Source organism: Thalassophryne amazonica, chromosome 8, assembly GCF_902500255.1.
Source record: "Thalassophryne amazonica chromosome 8, fThaAma1.1, whole genome shotgun sequence".
Classification (NCBI taxonomy): domain Eukaryota; kingdom Metazoa; phylum Chordata; class Actinopteri; order Batrachoidiformes; family Batrachoididae; genus Thalassophryne; species Thalassophryne amazonica.
This window is the reverse complement of record NC_047110.1, coordinates 50,960,654-50,980,345: the sequence shown is the minus strand read 5'-3', so window position 1 is coordinate 50,980,345 and position 19,692 is coordinate 50,960,654. Positions and strand designations below refer to the sequence as shown.

Sequence of the window (19,692 nt, the reverse complement as noted above, 5' to 3'; positions counted from 1 at the left end):
ACATACTGTGTGTGCAAGAGACCAAGTGGAAGGGAAGTAAGAGCAGGAGCATCAGCGGTGGGTACAAGTTGTTGTACCATGGTGAGGACAGGAAGAGAAATGGTGTTGGGGTCATTTTAAAGGAAGAGTATGTTAAAAGTGTGTTGGAGGTTAAGCGAGTGTCTCACAGGGTGATGAGTGTGAAGTTGGAAATTGAAGGGATGATGATGAATATCATCAGTGCATATGCCCCACAGGTAGGTTGTGAGATGAAGGAGAAAGAAGATTTCTGGAGTGTGTTAGAGGAGGTGGTGGAGAGTGTGCCCAAGCATGAAAGAGTGATAGGAGCAGACTTCAATGGGCATGTTGGTGAAGGGAACAGAGGTGATGAGGAAGTAATGGGTAGATATGGTATCAAGGATAGGAATGGGGAAGGATGGTAGTTGATTTTGCAAAAGGATGGAAATGGCTGTGGTGAATACCTACTTTAAGAAAAGGGAGGAGCACAGGGTAACATATAAGAGTGGAGGAAGGTGCACAGGTGGACTACATTCTTTATAGGAGATGCAAGCTAAAAGAAATCATAGACTGTAAGGTGGTAGCAGGGGAGAGTGTCACTAGACAGCATAGGATGGTTGTTTGTAGGATAACTTTAGAGGTAAAGAAGAAGAAGAGAGTGAGAGCTCAACAAAGGATCAGATGGTGGAAGCTGAAGGAGGAAGACTGTTGTGTGAAATTTAGCGAGCAGGTGAGAGAAGCACTAGTTGGAGGGGAAGCAATTTTGGACAACTGGAAAAGTACTGCAGATGTGGTGAGGGAGACAGCTAGGGCAGTACTGGGTATGACATCTGGACAGTGGAAGGAAGACAAGGAGACTTGGTGGTGGAATGAAGAGGTCCAGGAAAGCATAAGGAGAAAGAGGTTGGCGAAAAAGTTTTGGGATAGTCGGAGAGATGAAGAAAGTAGACAGGAGTACAAGGAGATGTGGCGTAAGGCGAGAAGAGAAGTGGCAAAAGCAAAGGAAAAGGCATATTGCGAGCTGTACAAGAAGTTGAATAGTAAGGAAGGAGAAAATGACTTGTACCGATTGGCCAGACAAAGGGACAGAGCTGGAAAGGATGTGCAGCAGGTTAGGGTGGAAAAAGATGCACATGGTAATGTGCTGACAAGTGAGGAGTGTGTGCTAAGAAGGTGGAGGGAATATTTTGAAGAGTTGATGAATAAAGAAAATGAGCAAGAGAAATGGCTGGATGATGTGGTGAGAGTAAATCAGGAAGTAAAAGAGATTAGCAAGGAAGAAGTGAGGGCTGCTATGAAGAGGATGAAGAGTGGAAAGGCAGTTGGTCCAGATGACATTCCAATGGAGGCATGGAAATGTCTAGGAGAGATGGCAGTAGAGTTTCTAACCAGATTGTTTAATAAAATCTAGGAAAGTGAGAGGATGACTGAGGAGTGGAGATGAAGTGTGCTGGTTCCTATTTTCAAGAACAAGGGTGATGTGCAGAGCTGCAGCAACTACAGAGGCATAAAGCTGATCAGCCACAGCATGAAGTTATGGGAAAGAGTAGTAGAAGCTAGGCTTAGAAAACAGGTGAAGATCTGTGAGCAGCAATATGGTTTCATGCCGAGAAAGAGCACTACAGATGCAATGTTTGCTCTGAGAATACTGTTGGAAAAGTACAGAGGACAGAAAGAGTTACATTGTGTGTTTGTGGACTTAGAAAAAGCTTATGATAGGGTGCCAAGAGAAGAGCTGTGGCATTGTATGAGGAAGTCTGGAGTGGCAGAGAAGTATGTTAGGGTAGTGCAGGACATGTACAAGAATAGTGTGACAGCGGTGAGATGCGCAGTCGGACTCATTCAAGGTGGAGGTGGGATTACACCAAGGATCAGCTCTGAGTCCTTTCTTGTTTGCAGTGGTGATGGACAGGTTGGCAGATGAGATCAGACAGGAGTCCCCATGGACTATAATGTTTGCAGATGACATTGTGATCTGTAGTGAGAGTAGAGAGCAAGTTGAGTCTAGTCTGGAGAAGTGGAGATATGCTTTGGAGAGAAGGGGAATGAAAGTCAGTAGAAGCAAGACTGAGTACATGTGTGTGAATGAGAGGGAGCCCAGTGGAATAGTGCAGTTACAAGGAGTAGAAGTGGTGAAAGTTGATGAGTTTAAATATTTGGGGTCAACTGTTCAAAGTAATGGAGTGTGGTAGAGAGGTGAAGAAGAGAGTGCAGGCAGGGTGGAGTGGGTGGAGAAAGGTGGCAGGAGTGATTTGTGACCAAAGAATATCAGTAAGAATGAAGGGGGAAGTTTACAAAACAGTAGTGAGACCAGCTATGTTGTATGGTTTAGAGACAGTGGCACTAACAAAAAGACAAGAGGCAGAGCTGGAGGTGGCAGAGCTGAAGATGTTGAGATTCTCTTTGGGAGTGACAAGAATGGACAAGATTAGGAATGAACATATCAGAGGGACAGCTCAGGTGGGACGGTTTGGCGACAAAGTCAGAGAGGCGAGATTGAGATTGTTTGGACATGTGCAGAGGAGGGACCCAGGGTATATAGGGAGAAGGATGCTGAGGATGGAGCCACCAGGCAGGAGGAGAAGAGGGAGACCAAAGAGGAGGTTCATGGATGTGCTGAGAGAGGACATGCAGGTGGTTGGTGTGACAGAGGAAGATACAGAGGACAGGGTGAGATGGAAACGATTGATCTGCTGTGGCGACCCCTAACGGGAACAGCCGAAAGACAAAGAAGAAGAAGAAGTAAATGTAGAAATACTTAATTTTAATCGATCAAAACTGAGATTAAAGGCCTGGGAGGGCAGCAGAAAATTCTCAGATTTCAAAGTTCTTATGTTCAGGAATGGCTGCCGTTTTTGATCTGATGTCACTACCCACGTTAACAGTAAATTGTCATTCCAATAAAAGTTTCAAGTAATATGTCTGTGATGTTCTGCATGTCTCAAAGATGATACCTTTGTCCATTTGATCCATAAAATCATGCAACTGTGTTCTTTTCGGGTTTCTAACTAAATCTGCACCTGTGCAGCCAGAGGATTCCGTGCAGACTTTTTTCCTCCTACCTGGAATGTTGCCACCACAATCTTCCTGGCATTTTGAAACAGCTTTTCATCTGACCACTCTGGGTGTTTCTCGTGCAGTTTGGAGGCGATGTAATTGTGGTAGCGAAACCAGATAATCCCCTCTGCTGCTGTGAACACATTCTCATTGGCCCAGGTATTTCCCATCTCTGCACACAGAAAAGATGGCAAAAATCATACAGAATTCTCTGATTCCATCATGCAAACTATGAAACACCACAGCTTAGAAAACAACAGAGAACAGTTTGATACATTTTCAAAGCCACACCCAGAAGATGCAATCTGCAGCCTATTTAACAGAGGAGCATCTCTGACCACTGACTGACTGACACATTGGGCGTTTGTTTTCAGGCACCTTACAACACAGCAGTGATAACAGGACAAGATCCTCCACCTCCACCCCAGGTAATAAGTACACACCTTTAACAACACATGCAACAAAACACTGGTTTCAGGTCAGCCGTATGGCATCTTCTTTCTTACAGAGAGAGGGATTTACTGTGGTGAGTGTAACGACCCATTTACACAATAATTAAAGAGTCATAGTGCACGTCAGGCACGGCGTCTCTTGACTCAGACTACCAGGCAGCAACCGCAAAGCAAACCTGAGTCAAACAGAATTTGCAAGAAAATATTCATACATGCCTGCAACACATTTCAAAAAAGCTGGGACAGTGGTATGTTTACCACTGTGTTACATCACCTTTCCTTCTAACAACACTCAATAAGTGTTTGGGAACTGAGGACACTAACTGTTGAAGCTTTGTAGGTGGAATTCTTTCCCATTTCTGCTTGTTGTATGACTTCAGTTGCTCAACAGTCCTGAGTCTCCGTTGTCGTATTTTGTGCTTCATAATGTGCCACACATTTTCAATGGGCGACAGGTCTGGACTGCAGGTAGGCCAGTCTAGTACCCACACTCTTTTACTATGAAGCTACGCTGTTGAAACACATGCAGAATGTGGCTTGGCATTGTCTTGCTGAAATAAGCAGGGACGTTCCTGAAAAAGACGTTGCTTGGATGGGAGCATGTGTTGGTCCAAAACCTGGATGTACCTTTCAGCATTGATGGTGCCATCACAGATGTGTAAGTTGCCCATTCCATAGGCACTAACACACCCCCATACCATCACGGATGTGTAACTTGCCCTTGCCATGGGCACTAACACACCCCCATACAATTAAAGATGTGTAAGTTGCCCATGCCATGGGCACTAACACACCCCCATACCATCACAGATGCTGGTGTTTGAACTTTGCACTGGTTACAATCTATGGTGTTTTTCCTCTTTTGTCCGGAGGACACGACGTCCATGATTTCCATAAACAAATTTGAAATGTGGACTCATCAGACCACAGCACACTTTTCTACTTTGCATCTGTCCATTTCAAATGAGCTCGGGCCAAGAGAAGGCGGCGGCGTTTCTGGATATTGTTGATATAAGGCTTTCACTTTGCAGTGTAGTTTTAACTTGCACTTGTAGATGTAGCGATGAACTGTGTTAACTGACAATGGTTTCCTAAAGTGTTCCTGAGCCCACACAGTAAGATCCTTTACACAATGATGTCAGTTTTTAATGCAGTGCTGCCTGAGGGATCGAAGGTCACGGGCATTCAATGTTCGTTTTCGGCCTTGCCGCTTACGTGTAGAAAGTTCTCCAGATTCTCTGAATCTTCTGATATATTATGGACTGCGATAATAGAATCCCTAAATTCCTTGCATTTGACCATTGAGAAACATTGTTCTTAAACTGTTGGACTATTTTTTCATGCAGTTGTTCACAAAGTGGTGATCCTCACCCCATCTTTGCTTGTGAATGGCTGAGACTTTTGGGGATGCTCCTTTTATACCCAATCATGACACTCACAATTAGTGTCCTCAGTTCTCAAACGCTTATTGAGTGTTGTTAGAAGGAAAGGTGATGTAACACAGTGGTAAACATTGTCAATCCATTTTCTTTTTCCGTGTCAATCCAGCTTCTATATTTGTTGTAAGTTTTATTTGTTGTTGTTTTGGACAATGTGTGTGTGCTGAATAATTTCATTCATTCATTCAAATACCACTGTCCCAGCTTTTTTGAAACTTGTTGCAGGCATCCATTTCAAAATGAACAAATATTTGCACAAAAACAATAAAGTTTATCAGTTTGAACATTAAATATCTTGTCTTTTTGGTGTATTCAATTGAATATAGCTTGAAGAGGATTTGCAAATCATTGTATTCTGTTTTATTTACATTTCACATAACTTCCCAACTTCATTGGAATTGGGGTTGTGCACACCTGTCAAGTTTGACATTGAAGACAGTAAAATACAAATGGCAGACGCACAATAAAGAAGGGCAGCGTGAACATCCTAATGTCCCACCAAGCTATTAGGCAGCCTAGAATTTTGATAGACATGTTTTTTTGTTTTGTTTTGGGTTTTTTTGCACATCTTTGCACATCCCTAAGTAGCATATCCATTGGTGTCGTCGTAGCTTTGTTAATAATTCTGAATATGAAGCCTCTTATTCAGTATCATGTAAGTCATGGCTATTGGAATTATTTGTGCAAGTTTTGACTGTAATTATCATATTTTCATATGTCATTCCATTTCTGAATATAAAGTCCCTATCATAAAGCATTCAGAATCAGAATCAGAAATGTTTTATTGCCATATGAGTGAACAAGTTCACAACATTAGGAAATTGCTGCAGTACTTGGTGCTAACATAAAAAAAATAGAGCGTGGTGGTGATAGCAACAATGTAGAGTTCTAAAGGTTCATGTTGAGCAGGCTAACAGCAGAGGGGAAAAAAAACTGTTCTTATGGCGGGAGGTTCTGGTCCGAAGGGACTGTAGCCTCCTGCCTGAGGGGAGGAGGTCAAAAAGGCTATATCCAGGGTGAGAAGGATTGGCTCTGATCAGACCTGAACGCCCCAGTGTCCTGGAGGTGTACAGGTCCTGAAGAGGTGGAAGGTTGCAGCCAATCACTTTCTCGGCAGAGCGTACAATGCGCTGTAGTCTCTGTATGTCCCTGGTGGTGACTCCAGCGTACCATACAGTGATGGATGGTGAGGCTGGACTCGATGATGGCAGTGTAAAACTGCACCATGATCCTTGCTGGCAGGTTGAATTTCTTCAACTGCCGCAGGAAGTACATCCTCTACTGGGGCTTCTTGACAACAGAAGTAATGGTGGACTCCCACCTGAGGTCCTGAGTCAGAGTGATTCCCAGGAAACAGAAGGTGTCCACTGTGGTGATGGGGGTGTCTGCCAGGTAATGAAGGGGAGAGGGGCTGTGTTACAAAATTCTTTGGTAGTGGATAGTGGGGAAAAAACTTGTGCTCAATCTGCACACACACACACACACACACACACACACACACACACACACACACACACACACACACACACACACACACACACACACACATATTTAATGAATTATTATGTTCACAAGCAAATCATTTCATTAGTTTGCAAATAAATGGTCCCAAATTATTCATGAGATTATCTACTCTAGGGGAAACCTGTGGTGGAAGTATGATGTGTTCATCATGAATTATTAAAGAATTATCATGTTCTTTAACTGTAGGTAGCTCTTTAGGATAGGTGATGGACTACCAATACGTAGACCTGGGTTTGATTCCCACTGTGTGCTTCACACTAAGGGTATGTGTCCTTGGACAGCACAACTCATCTGCATTGTGTCAGACCATTCAGCTGTAAATCAGTACCAACTGCCTGGGGAAGTAACCTGTGATGGACTGGCGTTATGAGCCATTAAGAGGGAGTGATAGATTTCCCATTGATTCATCATGTACAGAGATACACTCCTGCCAGAGGCTTAAGGGTGGTCACCATATATGGCAGCAACAGTGGACGTTTGTTGAATGAGTGTGAGGTATGTGCACAGTACAATGTCCGGAAATCATTCACAGCCCCTTTAGCCCACATTCCGGTCCCTGATGGGCCATTCAGACATCTTATGATGGATTTCATAGACATGGGAGCTGAAAATCGAGTTAAACGAATGAGATATGTTTTGGTAGTGATATGCAGATTCAGCCGATGGATTGAGGCAGTAGCCTCTGCAAATCAAGACCATAAAACGGTAGCCAAATTCTTGTGCCGAGATGTCTTTCCAAGATTTGGCATTCCAGATACTATCTCATCTGACAACGGTAGGGCTTTTGTAGCCAAGGTTACACAAGAAACATTCAAACAATTGGGTATCAAACAGAAGTTTGGATGTTTATCACCCCCAATCAAATGGGGCGGTGGAACGGGCTAATGGCATTTTAAAGACAAAAACTAGCAAAAATCATAGCAGACAGCAATGGCAAACTAACCTGGCTGGATGCGTTGCCGCTTGCTTTATTGTCAATGCGCTACAAACTAACCGACTAACCCATTTGACACCATTTGAAGCTCTTACAGGTCGGCCGATGCCTATTCCATACCTGAGAGGACCTACGAAGGACCATCGCTGGAGCAGCTACAAGACGAATGGCATAATTATCTGAGACAGTTAACCCAATACAAAAACTATCTTTTTGCAGGTCAAAGGTGCTACAGAAGACAGAGAAGCAGAGATTCCACTCGAAAATCAGAGCATCCAGCCTGGTGATCTGGTTTACGTCAAGGTGTTCAAAAAGAAGTGGGACAGGCCCCGCCGAGAAGGTCCTTTCAAAGTTATTCTTGCCTCACGTACAGCAGTCAAAGTAGACGGTAAGGACACTTGGTTTCATTTAAACCACTGCTGTAGGGTTGGTGGCCCAGCGCCCCTGCGGCCTCGGCAAGCTCGTCTTGGCAGAGCCGCCGGGCCAAGGGGGGAAGCAGGAGAAGCCAGAGACCCTACAGCAGCACCGAGGGACGGCCACGCCTCCCTGCAGCCAGAAGAAGCACCGAGGGAAGGCCACGCCTCCCTGCAGCCAGGCGAACACTGGCCAAGGCGCTCACAGAGACTGATTGAACAAAGACAACGTACAGCTTCAGAGAGTAGTGGATCCCTGCCAGATAGAGCAGCGACAGACTCAGATGCAGACTCAGAAACAACTGGAGAGCAGGCCAACAGACAGACAGAAATACAGACGACAGATAGACAGGCCACAGGAGACATCAGACTCGGACAGCAACTCAGTAGATTTACCGACAGAAGAACCGTAGGAAGTACAACCCAGACAAAGCACAGATACACCACACATCCCTAGTGACAGCTCATCTAGTGACGGCTCACTTAGTAGCACATCTAGTAGCACATCTCAACAGTCATCAGAGCAATGATTAAGGAATTATTCAAGGGATTGACAATACTACTGGTGGTCAGTATGGGAGAGAATAGACATCCAAAACATACAAGGACTGTGCCGTGGCCATGGCCGCAATAGCAGCTAAACAAGGCATTCTAAAACAGGAAAAACATATAATTTGGTATAATTAAATCAAAAGCCTACAAGAACATAGGAATACAGGGAAAGCTGGGGGATTACATATTAGGCGAAGCCATTAGCATCAAATGTGAAGAGGAGGGAACACTCAACATAGAGGTAATTTGTGATAAAAGAGGATGCAGGGAAACCAAGCAAGACGTAACTCTTACAGTACATGAAGCCACAAAATGGGTAAAAATCAAACCAAGGAAAATAGGACAATTAGAAGCCTAGAAACAAGCAGTCACTTAGGGAGATGGGATCCCAGTACAGACCTAGCCCGCACACAAGGGTTGAAGACCAATTATTTACCAATGGTTGAAATTTTCGGCTAGGCAGATCAGTGAAAAGCCTTGCATAGCCTTACACGAAAGGTGTGATAACTCAGGCTAAACCCCTACCTGATATCAACAACTGTTATAGGAGTCCCCAACATAACTCAGACCAAGCAGAATGCTATACACAATGTGTTATGAAAATGGCAGTAGGTGATGAAAAATATGCTGCCGACAGTAAACTTTGTCCAGTGCCCCTAAGTACAGAAGGAACCGTTCCACCTATGATTAAAATAGAGAAAGGGATGATACCCATTCTGTATAGCTAAAGGCTTAGTAGCACATACATAAGCGATTGGCAGGTAGGGACGACCCAGCCAAAACACCACATACAGTGTATGCAAAAGCAGCAAGAATAAAACCGGCCAAAACAGCATGGAACATTACCGTCTGTCACACCCTGCCAGCAGCAGGCATACAGTGTGAACAAATAGTACCGGCCACAGGGGGGTCGGATTGGACTGAATCTCACCCATGCTTCATGGGTATCTACTCCAAATTTAGCTAAGGGAACGGTACCCTTAGCTGACATCTTTTGGATATGCGGACAAAGAAGGAAACTCCTGTCATCGCTGTCCCCTAATTGGAAGGGCCTTTGTGCTCCTGTGATGCTCACAGGAGCTATAACAGTAATTGAAATGCCAAATTCAATACAAACCCATGCCACAGAAACTTCGTAGAAAAGAGGAATAATGACGTTTAAAACAGACTACAACATCACAGTAAGAAACGGGATACCAGAAGGGATACCCGACGTTAGAAGCCAGACAGTAGCAGAGTTAAAGCAGATGAAGATGCGGATAAATGGGGATGGGCATTGGCTCTGTTCGGGGTTACTCCAAAAATCCGTTCTAGGTTCCAGGAGGTGCAGTGGATTAATACTTGTGGTATAATCAGCAAAGATACCTGAACTGGACATTGGCAGCTGTAGGAGCCTTAACCGAACAACTGCACGCCACCTCGCTAATGACAATGCAAAATAGATTAGCTATTGAGATGATGATGGCTGATGAACAAGGAGTTTGTATTATGATCAAAGCCACCGAATGTTGCACAGCTATTCCCATGCGTACAGGGGAAGACGGAAATTTGACAGAGCTCTTAATCACACTTGAGGAGGAGATGCAACAGGAACTGTTAAGTAACTCCATAGGAGGGAGAAATGAAACTGACGATTCTGGATACATTGTAGGGAATGGAATGAATATTGGCCCACTGTTTTCACTGTTTGGACTCTAAGGAGAGGGTGGATATCATGGAAAGACTGGTTGTACCAGATAGGTGTAATCTTGCACTAACAGGGGTGGCGGTCTTGCTGGTAATATGTTGTGGTATTCCCTTGATAAAATTTCTGGTCAATAAATTGATTTCATCCACAGTAGGACAGCTCCACTGCTAGCCATCCGAGCCCTAGAAGAAAGCACAAACGAAACAGACAGAGAACCAGAATATATGGAAATGGATGAAAATACCAATTATCCTCCCCGACAGCCCCCAGCTCCCTAATATTGTGGCGTACACCCCAGATAGGGAGGACTGGGATGGACCGTGCTTGGTGATATTGTAGACGAGGAAGAAGACATGCACGCACATTTACACTCACACACATGCACCCACAAAAATGAGGGATAGGATAGACAATATCTGAAAGAATGACATGGAGCTGTAATAATGAACGTATATGTATATTACTAGGACACAGGAGTATGGCTGAGAGACCAGACTCCCCTGATCAGGGACCTATGCCTGATCTGCCTCTATCAAGTCTGATTGGACTCTCAGAACTGTTTGGAGAAGAGGATATGCAGGAGGGATGGTCGAGACATGATTGGTCGCCACAGCCGCCTTCCATCCAGCAGCTAAACCAGTTGGCAACAGAAGGATCTTCATCGTTCCAGCACCTGGCGATGACGGCTTCACAGAATCTGCCTGCAGCAAGAGTCGGCCCGAGGACTCCACCATCACCTGAAGGACCCTTTGGACTCAGGAACACACCCCTTCCGCAGATGCCATGGAGACAGTCACATGTGCCAGGGGCAACGATACCCTCCAGGGGAGGCAGCCAAGGTCGGCCATATGCAGCAACCGCCGGAGTGCATCCTAGACCCAATTCACTGCTAGGACCTGTCCCCAGCTTTCCACCCCCAAGGCAGGAGAGATATTCTGATCAGCCCAGTACCTCTGGAGCAGGATCAGCAGGGGTAGACCTTAGCCAAACTCACCCACCCAGGACAGAGGGGAGCTTTGTACAGGCTGCTAAATGCCCAGAGTGTCCCCCACCACTTGCCTGTGCGACATCAACAACATCCCCTCACTACACGAAATGCCTTCCCCCTTTGTACTTCCTGTCCCCTGGCTGCACAACCTTAATCTGGTCATGGTCACCCACAAGACATGGCAATCTTGGTTCGAGAGCTTCGCTTCCACAAGAGTCTGTTCCAAAAACCTTGGGAGCGCTCCTGCCCTCTCAAATCACATTCCCCATGAGCTATTTGAGGAATCATGCCACAACGAAGTCAGGACAGCTGCATACCTGTTCAGGATACAACCGTGACAATGCCAACATCTTCTTGTGCTCAGAAGGCCTCCATACTCAACTGTGTGGTCTTCAGTCTAGTATGGACATGCTAGCCTGCATGATGGAGGCATATGGAAAGGGAACAGCTAGGGCTGGCCACCACCACCCTGAATGTGGGCAAGAATTCTCTGGGGGCCCTGTACAACCTGGCCAAGCAGCACAAGGAGCTGGAAAGATCCATCAGAGAACTGCACGACTGTCTGAAAGCCAGAATTCCTGATCCTTCCCCCACTATACCCCTGAAAGGCCAACCTCCCCCATGTTCCCCAACTTCTCCCAAAACTCAGATGCTGAGTAAATGCTGAGGAGCGCGGACTGACGTAATGGCACTGAACACGGACTATGATCTTGGTTCTTGAGTTTGAATTGCGGACTGGTTTCAGAAATCTGAGTGTAAATAAAAACAAAGAAGGATATATGTTAGTAACGAAGGTTGGGTAAATGTCTGTCCTTACCATCATCTGCGTAACACAGATAAAGCTAAATGCATACACATAGATATCACATGGCAAAGTTATAAAAAGGGGACCCTTACACGGCGTGTTTGTAGATTTAGTAGTAAAGATGCACCATAGGGACCCCTTTTTCTTAAATTATAGCATGCCTCAAGAGACATGCATCGCCTAAATTTGGCGTCTGGCCAAAAAGGGCATTAGAAAACAAGCTGAAAAAGAAGAAAAACAAAGTGGAGAATGTGAGAAATGCCTATAATGAAAACCATTATATGATTGACTAAGGCAAATGACTTAAGGACGGACTTAAGGGAAACCATTTATTGTGTTTATCATTTAACTAGACATAGCTGCGCTAACCTTAGAATAGTTTCTTGATTGGTTGACTAAATAGTGGTAACGTAGGGGTTATTTGATGCATTTAAATAATAAATGTGTGATGCTTTAACAAAATAATATGTAGAACCAAGTATAATGGGTTGGAGCCTCTGGTTGAGTGAGTCAATAGATGCCAGAAGATGATTGGTTGCACTGATGTCAATGTGAAGCCTTTACTTTGCCATGATTAAGAGGTTGATGTAACTTGTTTTATGTGGCCATTTAAGTGCCTTGAATTACACCAAAACTCAATGTTTGAATGTCACCTTGTGTTGAATAATCCAGCTAATTGCTCACCTTGGCCTTAGTATGTAGGTTCACCTGCACTGCAATATATTTACCGGTGAAGTATCACTGATATTCATATCCGCACCAGAGTTATCAGTAACTCGAGTGATGTGTTTTTCTTTTTTATTGCAATGCACAAATGAGGATGTCTTGTCAGTAAACAACCCAAGAGTATAGTTGATGTAATGGGACTCTTTCGAGTCCCAGAGGAGGGACTGTAGAAGAATTTTTAGGTCCATATTTGAACTGTGATGAACTATCAAGTGTCCTGATCCGAACTGTATGTCCTCTGGTTGAACTAGCAGGTGTTCAACCCAAAAAAAGGGCTCTATTAGTCATTTAGTCTGTCAGGGGCTTTCCAAGGCCTTTTAGGTGCTTTCCCCGCAGGGCCACGTGCGGGGGCCTCAGGCCAGCTGCACGTGTGGCTGAGGCCACGTGCGGAGGGGGCCTCAGGCCAGCTGCACCTGTGGCTGAAGGTCTTTTAAAAAAATCAGTTGTAAATCCTTCATGTTTTAATGGGAGCGTTTGTCACATTGAAATAATGGCCTAACACCTGCTTAGGGTTCACTAGAGGACGCTTCCAATAGAAAACCATGTCTTGGGAAGAAATAAATAAAAAAGTCGAAGGAGGAGCGATGCCCGCGGGTCTCCATAAATAGACGAGCGCGGTTGTCATATTCAGTCTCTCTAGAGGACTCCAGTTTGTCTAAGCTTTGTGTCGAAGGCTTAAATAACTTAAAAACTCTGTGCATTTTATCTTGCTTAAGGCTGAATTATTCTAAAGTGTTGTGTCCTCTTTCTAGCATATCACTTGCAATTAGTTTGTGTTATCTAAAAGACGACATCCTGAGAAGACCAAAAAGACGAGCCGCGACACTACCTTGTCTGTTTGGAAAAGATGGGACAATGCATGGGCATTGTCCTAGTCCACCCAGCTTTGAATAGGTACCACCTCGGTTGGAGGCAACCTGCAATGGACTAGCATCTAATCTAGTTAAGCCCCGGCCCAAAGGGACCACAGCTGGCCCAATCTACTGCAAATCAAACCTGTCAATCCTTTATATGTGATACCTGCAATGCCCACAGCAAAATCCTCTGTCCTCTCTGCAGCTTTTCGTCTCCTCTGGAACCTCCTGTACCGGTACTTGCGGAGATATGCCACCATACAGGCCACAAGAAAACTCACTGTGAAGGGTGAAGTAATCAAAAACTAACCATCATTATCACATTAGAGTCAGGCTTGACACCGTCCCAAATGGATTTGTGAGTGTGATACTGACCAACTGAAAGAGGAAGAGAACAATGACAAATATTCCAAAGCCAGCTTTGCTTCCATCAAAGTAATTAAGTTTGGTTGCGTTAATGCATGGACAGAGCATTGATATGTTCACTTGTGTGGCTGAGGACAAGGGTCACCTTAAGGAAGAGATTTTTTTATGGTACTGTTTGATTTAAAATACATATTTTTAGTCTATGATCAAATGCAACTTGTATTTTTACCATCCTTCCAAAAGAACACATCGTTCTGTATTTCGGCATCCTCAGCACTGGTTACTGCACAAGGACATCCATGAAACGTTAGGTTGCGGATCTTCTGTATCTCCTCATCTGTGAACAAACTGGAAAACGCCCCAAATAGACAGCATGAATCACATGATATGATATTTCTCAGACACTATCCTTCTACACTTATTTTACCCATTTGCCTGTTCTCAAACCAGAACCGATCACCGTTCCGAATGCGTTCAAACTGGTCCAGGATGATGGTTGAGAAAACCGGACCTAGACCATCACAGACTCCACAAGCCCACCCGGGAACAGCTCAAGTTTGAGATATCTCCGTCATACAGATGTGCAATATTGTGGAGCAACTGTTAGAGCAGTGAGACACATTATTACCACAACACAAGAGGCCGATCAGGACAATGAAGTTTTTGGTCAGTGTGGTTATTTCAATTTGATAGAGTTTTACCTGTGGGGTTAGTGCGTTGAGTTCAGGATTTATGTCCGCAAATGTCTTTACAGGAGGAGATGCAGAGCTTTTCTGATCTCCAGAGCTTTTCTGACCTCCATATAACTACGAAGCCCAAAGTCTCGCCCTCTCTGGATAGTCAGGGCCACCAGATCTGAGCGAGTGAACCTCAGAGGGCCGTACATGAAGTCTGTCCGGGTGGAAATAAGATCAGCGCTACGAGGATTCATTAATTATCTATGTACACATGTATATAGAGACAACAAACAAGAAGGATCAAACACCTCTCAGATCTTCTACAACAACATTGTCTTCTCTCTCAGCAATCTGGGAAGCCATGCCCTGATGAGATCATCTACATCCTGGCTGGACTGTGAGTTCTCATTCTGGTGACAGAAATATAAGGTCTGACAAAATAAACTTTCAAAAATCACAAGATGATTTTTATCAAAAACTGTAAGGCAAGCCACAGAAATAGATTTGAGTTATTTCTAAAGTGGCTCAGAAAAAAATTAAATAAATGAATTCTCAGTTCCTTTCTGCAGTAATTAAATGAAATCTAGTGTTATCACTGGCTGGGTGTGTAGTGTACCTGACATCCCGCCAATGTTTGCAGTAAAAGATACAGACTGTTTAACACTGCTTTCTTATTACAGCCATGTTCTACTGTGCAAACTTGTGACAATGCTGCTGTTGGACCGATACACACCTGACGTCTCCAAAAACTGTTGCAAAGACGCACAGCTGGAGAAACACTCCCGTCTATGTTGACTACGTCTCGAAAATGGCAGGTTCTGTTTCTATGGCAACGACAATTCAGCACAGAATGTTGTATTTGCAGCTGGAAATATAGTTCACAACACTTTTGCTAACAAACACTGTTGACATCAGCTTTGCTTATGAGGGGAGAAAAGAAACAATACCTCATGTAAACACCAGGTGGGGCCATAGTAATACCAAATCGCATGGCGGCAACCTGGAACTCAGGAGAGATTCCCGGATCAACAAACATCTGATAACCTGCATACAAAAACAGACATATTGTAAACTATAAGATTTACAATTTTAAAAATCCATCAAGGCTTTTCCACTTGCAAGCACTGATGTATCATCATCTGCCTGGTCAATGGGAGCATTAGACCCTTTAACTTTCTTTGGCTGTGGGTGCTTATTCAGCAGAAGAGGGCACCTCAGAGTGAAGCTTTGCTGACAGAGCACATACTTCTCAAACACACAAAAGCTCACCTCACAGTGGCTTGTGGTCACTGGCGCATTACCTACTGCTCTCCACTTGTACGCACATGTACTCTGCCTGATTCTCACCTGGGTAAGGAGGAAGCTTTTTGTCCCCGAGGTATCCCGGCAGCCATTCGTACACAGCAATATTCTGTTGAAAAAGTTGTATGATGATCTTAACCAGCAGGATATATGGTTAATGTCTCTCTATTTAATTGTTATTAACACACTTAAGCAAAAAGTTACTGGACACTCAGCTATAATATCTAAAAAATGTGACAAGATAATATGGAACCATAAGTGTAGTAGCATCAATCCCTAGCTTTAATCTATATTTGCAAAAGTATATACATGGCAACAACTCTTGGCTTGTGTTATTCCATATCTTCCCCATCAGTTTGGCAACTACAATCACCTTTTATTTCTGTGTAGCTAGACCTATGGAAGGTCTACTGTAGGTACGTGGGACTTTGGTGGAATGTGCTTCAAGGAGAACATACTGTAAATACAAGCTTTGAATTGAGTCCCTTGTAGCAGTGTAACATGGTTCAGTCCTGTGAAAAGCAGTTTATTGTCTTTGTGAGATGAGATAAGAAACAGCCAATGTTCCCCAGGCTGAAACAAATCCTGCTGGAGGAAAAACAGTCGGGCAGTTTGACCTTCAGGCTTAGTCCAACAGATCCAGAATCCAATATAATTTGAGGAATTCACAGTCTGGTGAAGTAGGGACTTGAAGGTTAAAGGCAGAGAACAGAGATAAGGGAGAGTGGAGGAGATGCGACCGCCCTCGTCAGAGTCCCAAGCTGTCACCCCGATGATAGCAAACCTGACATCGGGGTGAATGTGAGGCATTGATGTGTAAAGCGCTTTGAGCATCTGATGCAGATGGAAAAGTGCTATATAAATGCAGTCTGTTTACCATTTAAGATTTAATCCATTACATTACACTGAGATTGGTTTTCAAAACACAAAATGCCCATTTTGAAAGACTAGGCTAGAACTGGCGTGAGCGTTGTCATGGATATGTGATGTCACGCTTCAGAGTACTATATCCCCGGAAGGCTGTAAAACAGCAGGATGATGTATGACATAATTTATATGGGCTCTTCGTTTGTCAGTAATGCCAGTTTAGCAAAAAATCAATAAAGTTTAAGATGTTGCAAGCGAGGCAGTGTGACAACAGATGAAATCAATATTCCATAAGGGATCCTGTCATCTGGACTAACGAGTCCGATCAGTGGTTGTGTGTAGCCAACAGGCCATCTAATTTCTAAACATAAAATCACTGTTTTTAAGCAAAACCAAGGCCCTCCATGGTACAAAATGAAATTAACCAAACCAAAAAAAACACCCAACCAGACAGTAAGGTGAAATGTGAAGAAGATCCATCCCACTCAAAAATGTGTTTTTCTTAAGTTTACGAGGATAGGCTGAAAAGTTCTAAGGCTCACTATAATGCAGTTAATGCATTACTCCTTCATAGGGTGCCTTAGAACTTTTCAGCCTACCCTCGTATATCTCCATGGATGCAATTTGTCATTTTGTCACATTTTATTCTCCTCCCCCCAAAAAAGGAGGGGGGGGGGTTCTTGTTTCATTGCACGTTCCTGAAACCTGATATTCTCACAGGCACAAACGTGCTAGGTTTGCTACATCGTAAATGTGAATGGACCAATCACGACAGGACGTGGATGGGTCTTGGGGATTAGTTCATTTTCTTCTGCATTTTTCAGAAAGATGTGCCTTCAGGTTTAATTCAGCAGTAAACTGAAGCATTTTTGTTAAAATCTTACAAAAGGATATTATTTCATTAGATTAGACATGCTTTAAAGTGGGAGAATATCTTTAAAAATAACTTTTTCGATTGTTAACTTAGAAAAGAGATCATGAATTAATCGGGGGAACTAATCTGGTTTTAATTTACCATATTGCAGTGATTCCCGAAGTGTGAGCTGTGGCCACCTGGCGATCTGTGACAGTACTGCAAGTGGGCCATGAGACGTCATTAAAATAGATTGAAAGAACTAAATCAACAAAACCATCTTTGAATTGAAATTCTGTAGTAGAGTTTACAATTAATCAAAATGCTTGATTATATTGAAAACATCAGCAGCAGTAATAAAACAAATGCAATGATGTGTTATTCTTCATTCTAATCCAGTCACATTTTTCAGCAAATCTGATTGGCTAATCGTGTGAGATTTCAGATCATAAAATATTGAGAAAATGGTGGCAAAATATTAAAACCGTTTCACATTTAATGTATTAGTCTGCACCCTGACCCCGCACGCTGTTACGCAGATGTAAATAATTGCACTGTCACCTGAGGGCGACAGAAACTAGTGCAGGCAAGGACGATGTCAAAATGCGTGGATTTATTGGATTTAACTGGATTTTAACTCAAGGCATCTGAGGAGATGGAGAAATCTGTGGGTCTGCTCACAGAATTTCCAGTTTGGCATGAAGATGCTGTTGCAAAGGTAAGCTTTGATGAGCCGACCACACCCTTTCACAATAATTCGCCAACCGAATTACTTACAGAAAAATAAACCGTACAAACATTGGAATTGGATTAGAATGGTAATAACCCTGTTGTGTCTGATGATTTGCAAATGTTAATGCTGCATTATGGTCGCAAATAGCCGGTAAAACTTAATTTGCGACCGTAAAATCCAGCATGAACGTCCGCAAATCATCAGACACAACAGGGTTATTCCATAATTTATCTGGTCTAATTTAACATAATGTAAATGTAGAAATACTTAACTCAGCCACATGGGGTGTGCAGCCAGTACATTCTGAGTGCCGGTCCCAAGCCCGGATAAATAAGGCGGGTTGCGTCAGGAAGGGCATCCTGCGTAAAACAAGCCAACCCAACTATGCAGACTCAGAATCGAATTCCCATACCAGATCGGTCGCGGCCCGGGTTAACAACGTCCGCTACCGGTGCTATTGCTCAACAGGGTGCCGGTGGAAATTGGGCTACTGCTGGGCGAAGACGACGAAGAAGAGGAGGAAAACGTTGCCACGAACAGCGGGAGAAGAAGAAAACTAGAAGGGTGGAAATGAGAGTGGGGACTTTGAATGTTGGTAGTATGACTGGTAAAGGGAGAGAGCTGGCTGATATGATGGAGAGGAGAAAGGTAGACATACTGTGTGTGCAAGAGACCAAGTGGAAGGGAAGTAAGAGCAGGAGCATCAGCGGTGGGTACAAGTTGTTGTACCATGGTGAGGACAGGAAGAGAAATGGTGTTGGGGTCATTTTAAAGGAAGAGTATGTTAAAAGTGTGTTGGAGGTTAAGCGAGTGTCTCACAGGGTGATGAGTGTGAAGTTGGAAATTGAAGGGATGATGATGAATATCATCAGTGCATATGCCCCACAGGTAGGTTGTGAGATGAAGGAGAAAGAAGATTTCTGGAGTGTGTTAGAGGAGGTGGTGGAGAGTGTGCCCAAGCATGAAAGAGTGATAGGAGCAGACTTCAATGGGCATGTTGGTGAAGGGAACAGAGGTGATGAGGAAGTAATGGGTAGATATGGTATCAAGGATAGGAATGGGGAAGGACAGATGGTAGTTGATTTTGCAAAAGGATGGAAATGGCTGTGGTGAATACCTACTTTAAGAAAAGGGAGGAGCACAGGGTAACATATAAGAGTGGAGGAAGGTGCACACAGGTGGACTACATTCTTTATAGGAGATGCAAGCTAAAAGAAATCATAGACTGTAAGGTGGTAGCAGGGGAGAGTGTCACTAGACAGCATAGGATGGTTGTTTGTAGGATAACTTTAGAGGTAAAGAAGAAGAAGAGAGTGAGAGCTCAACAAAGGATCAGATGGTGGAAGCTGAAGGAGGAAGACTGTTGTGTGAAATTTAGCGAGCAGGTGAGAGAAGCACTAGTTGGAGGGGAAGCAATTTTGGACAACTGGAAAAGTACTGCAGATGTGGTGAGGGAGACAGCTAGG

At 43.9% G+C, this 19,692-nt stretch overlaps 1 protein-coding gene across 1 annotated transcript in view; it reads right to left on the bottom strand.

Moving 5' to 3' along the window:
- Window positions 1–19,692, bottom strand: part of duox (dual oxidase) — a 78,489-nt gene that overhangs the window by 41,178 nt on the left and 17,619 nt on the right. Inside the window, 6 exon segments of the mRNA XM_034176216.1 lie at window positions 14,591–14,685; window positions 14,780–14,839; window positions 14,842–14,881; window positions 15,205–15,295; window positions 15,419–15,515; window positions 15,819–15,882. Of these exon segments, the coding sequence (XP_034032107.1) occupies window positions 14,591–14,685; window positions 14,780–14,839; window positions 14,842–14,881; window positions 15,205–15,295; window positions 15,419–15,515; window positions 15,819–15,882 (447 nt within the window).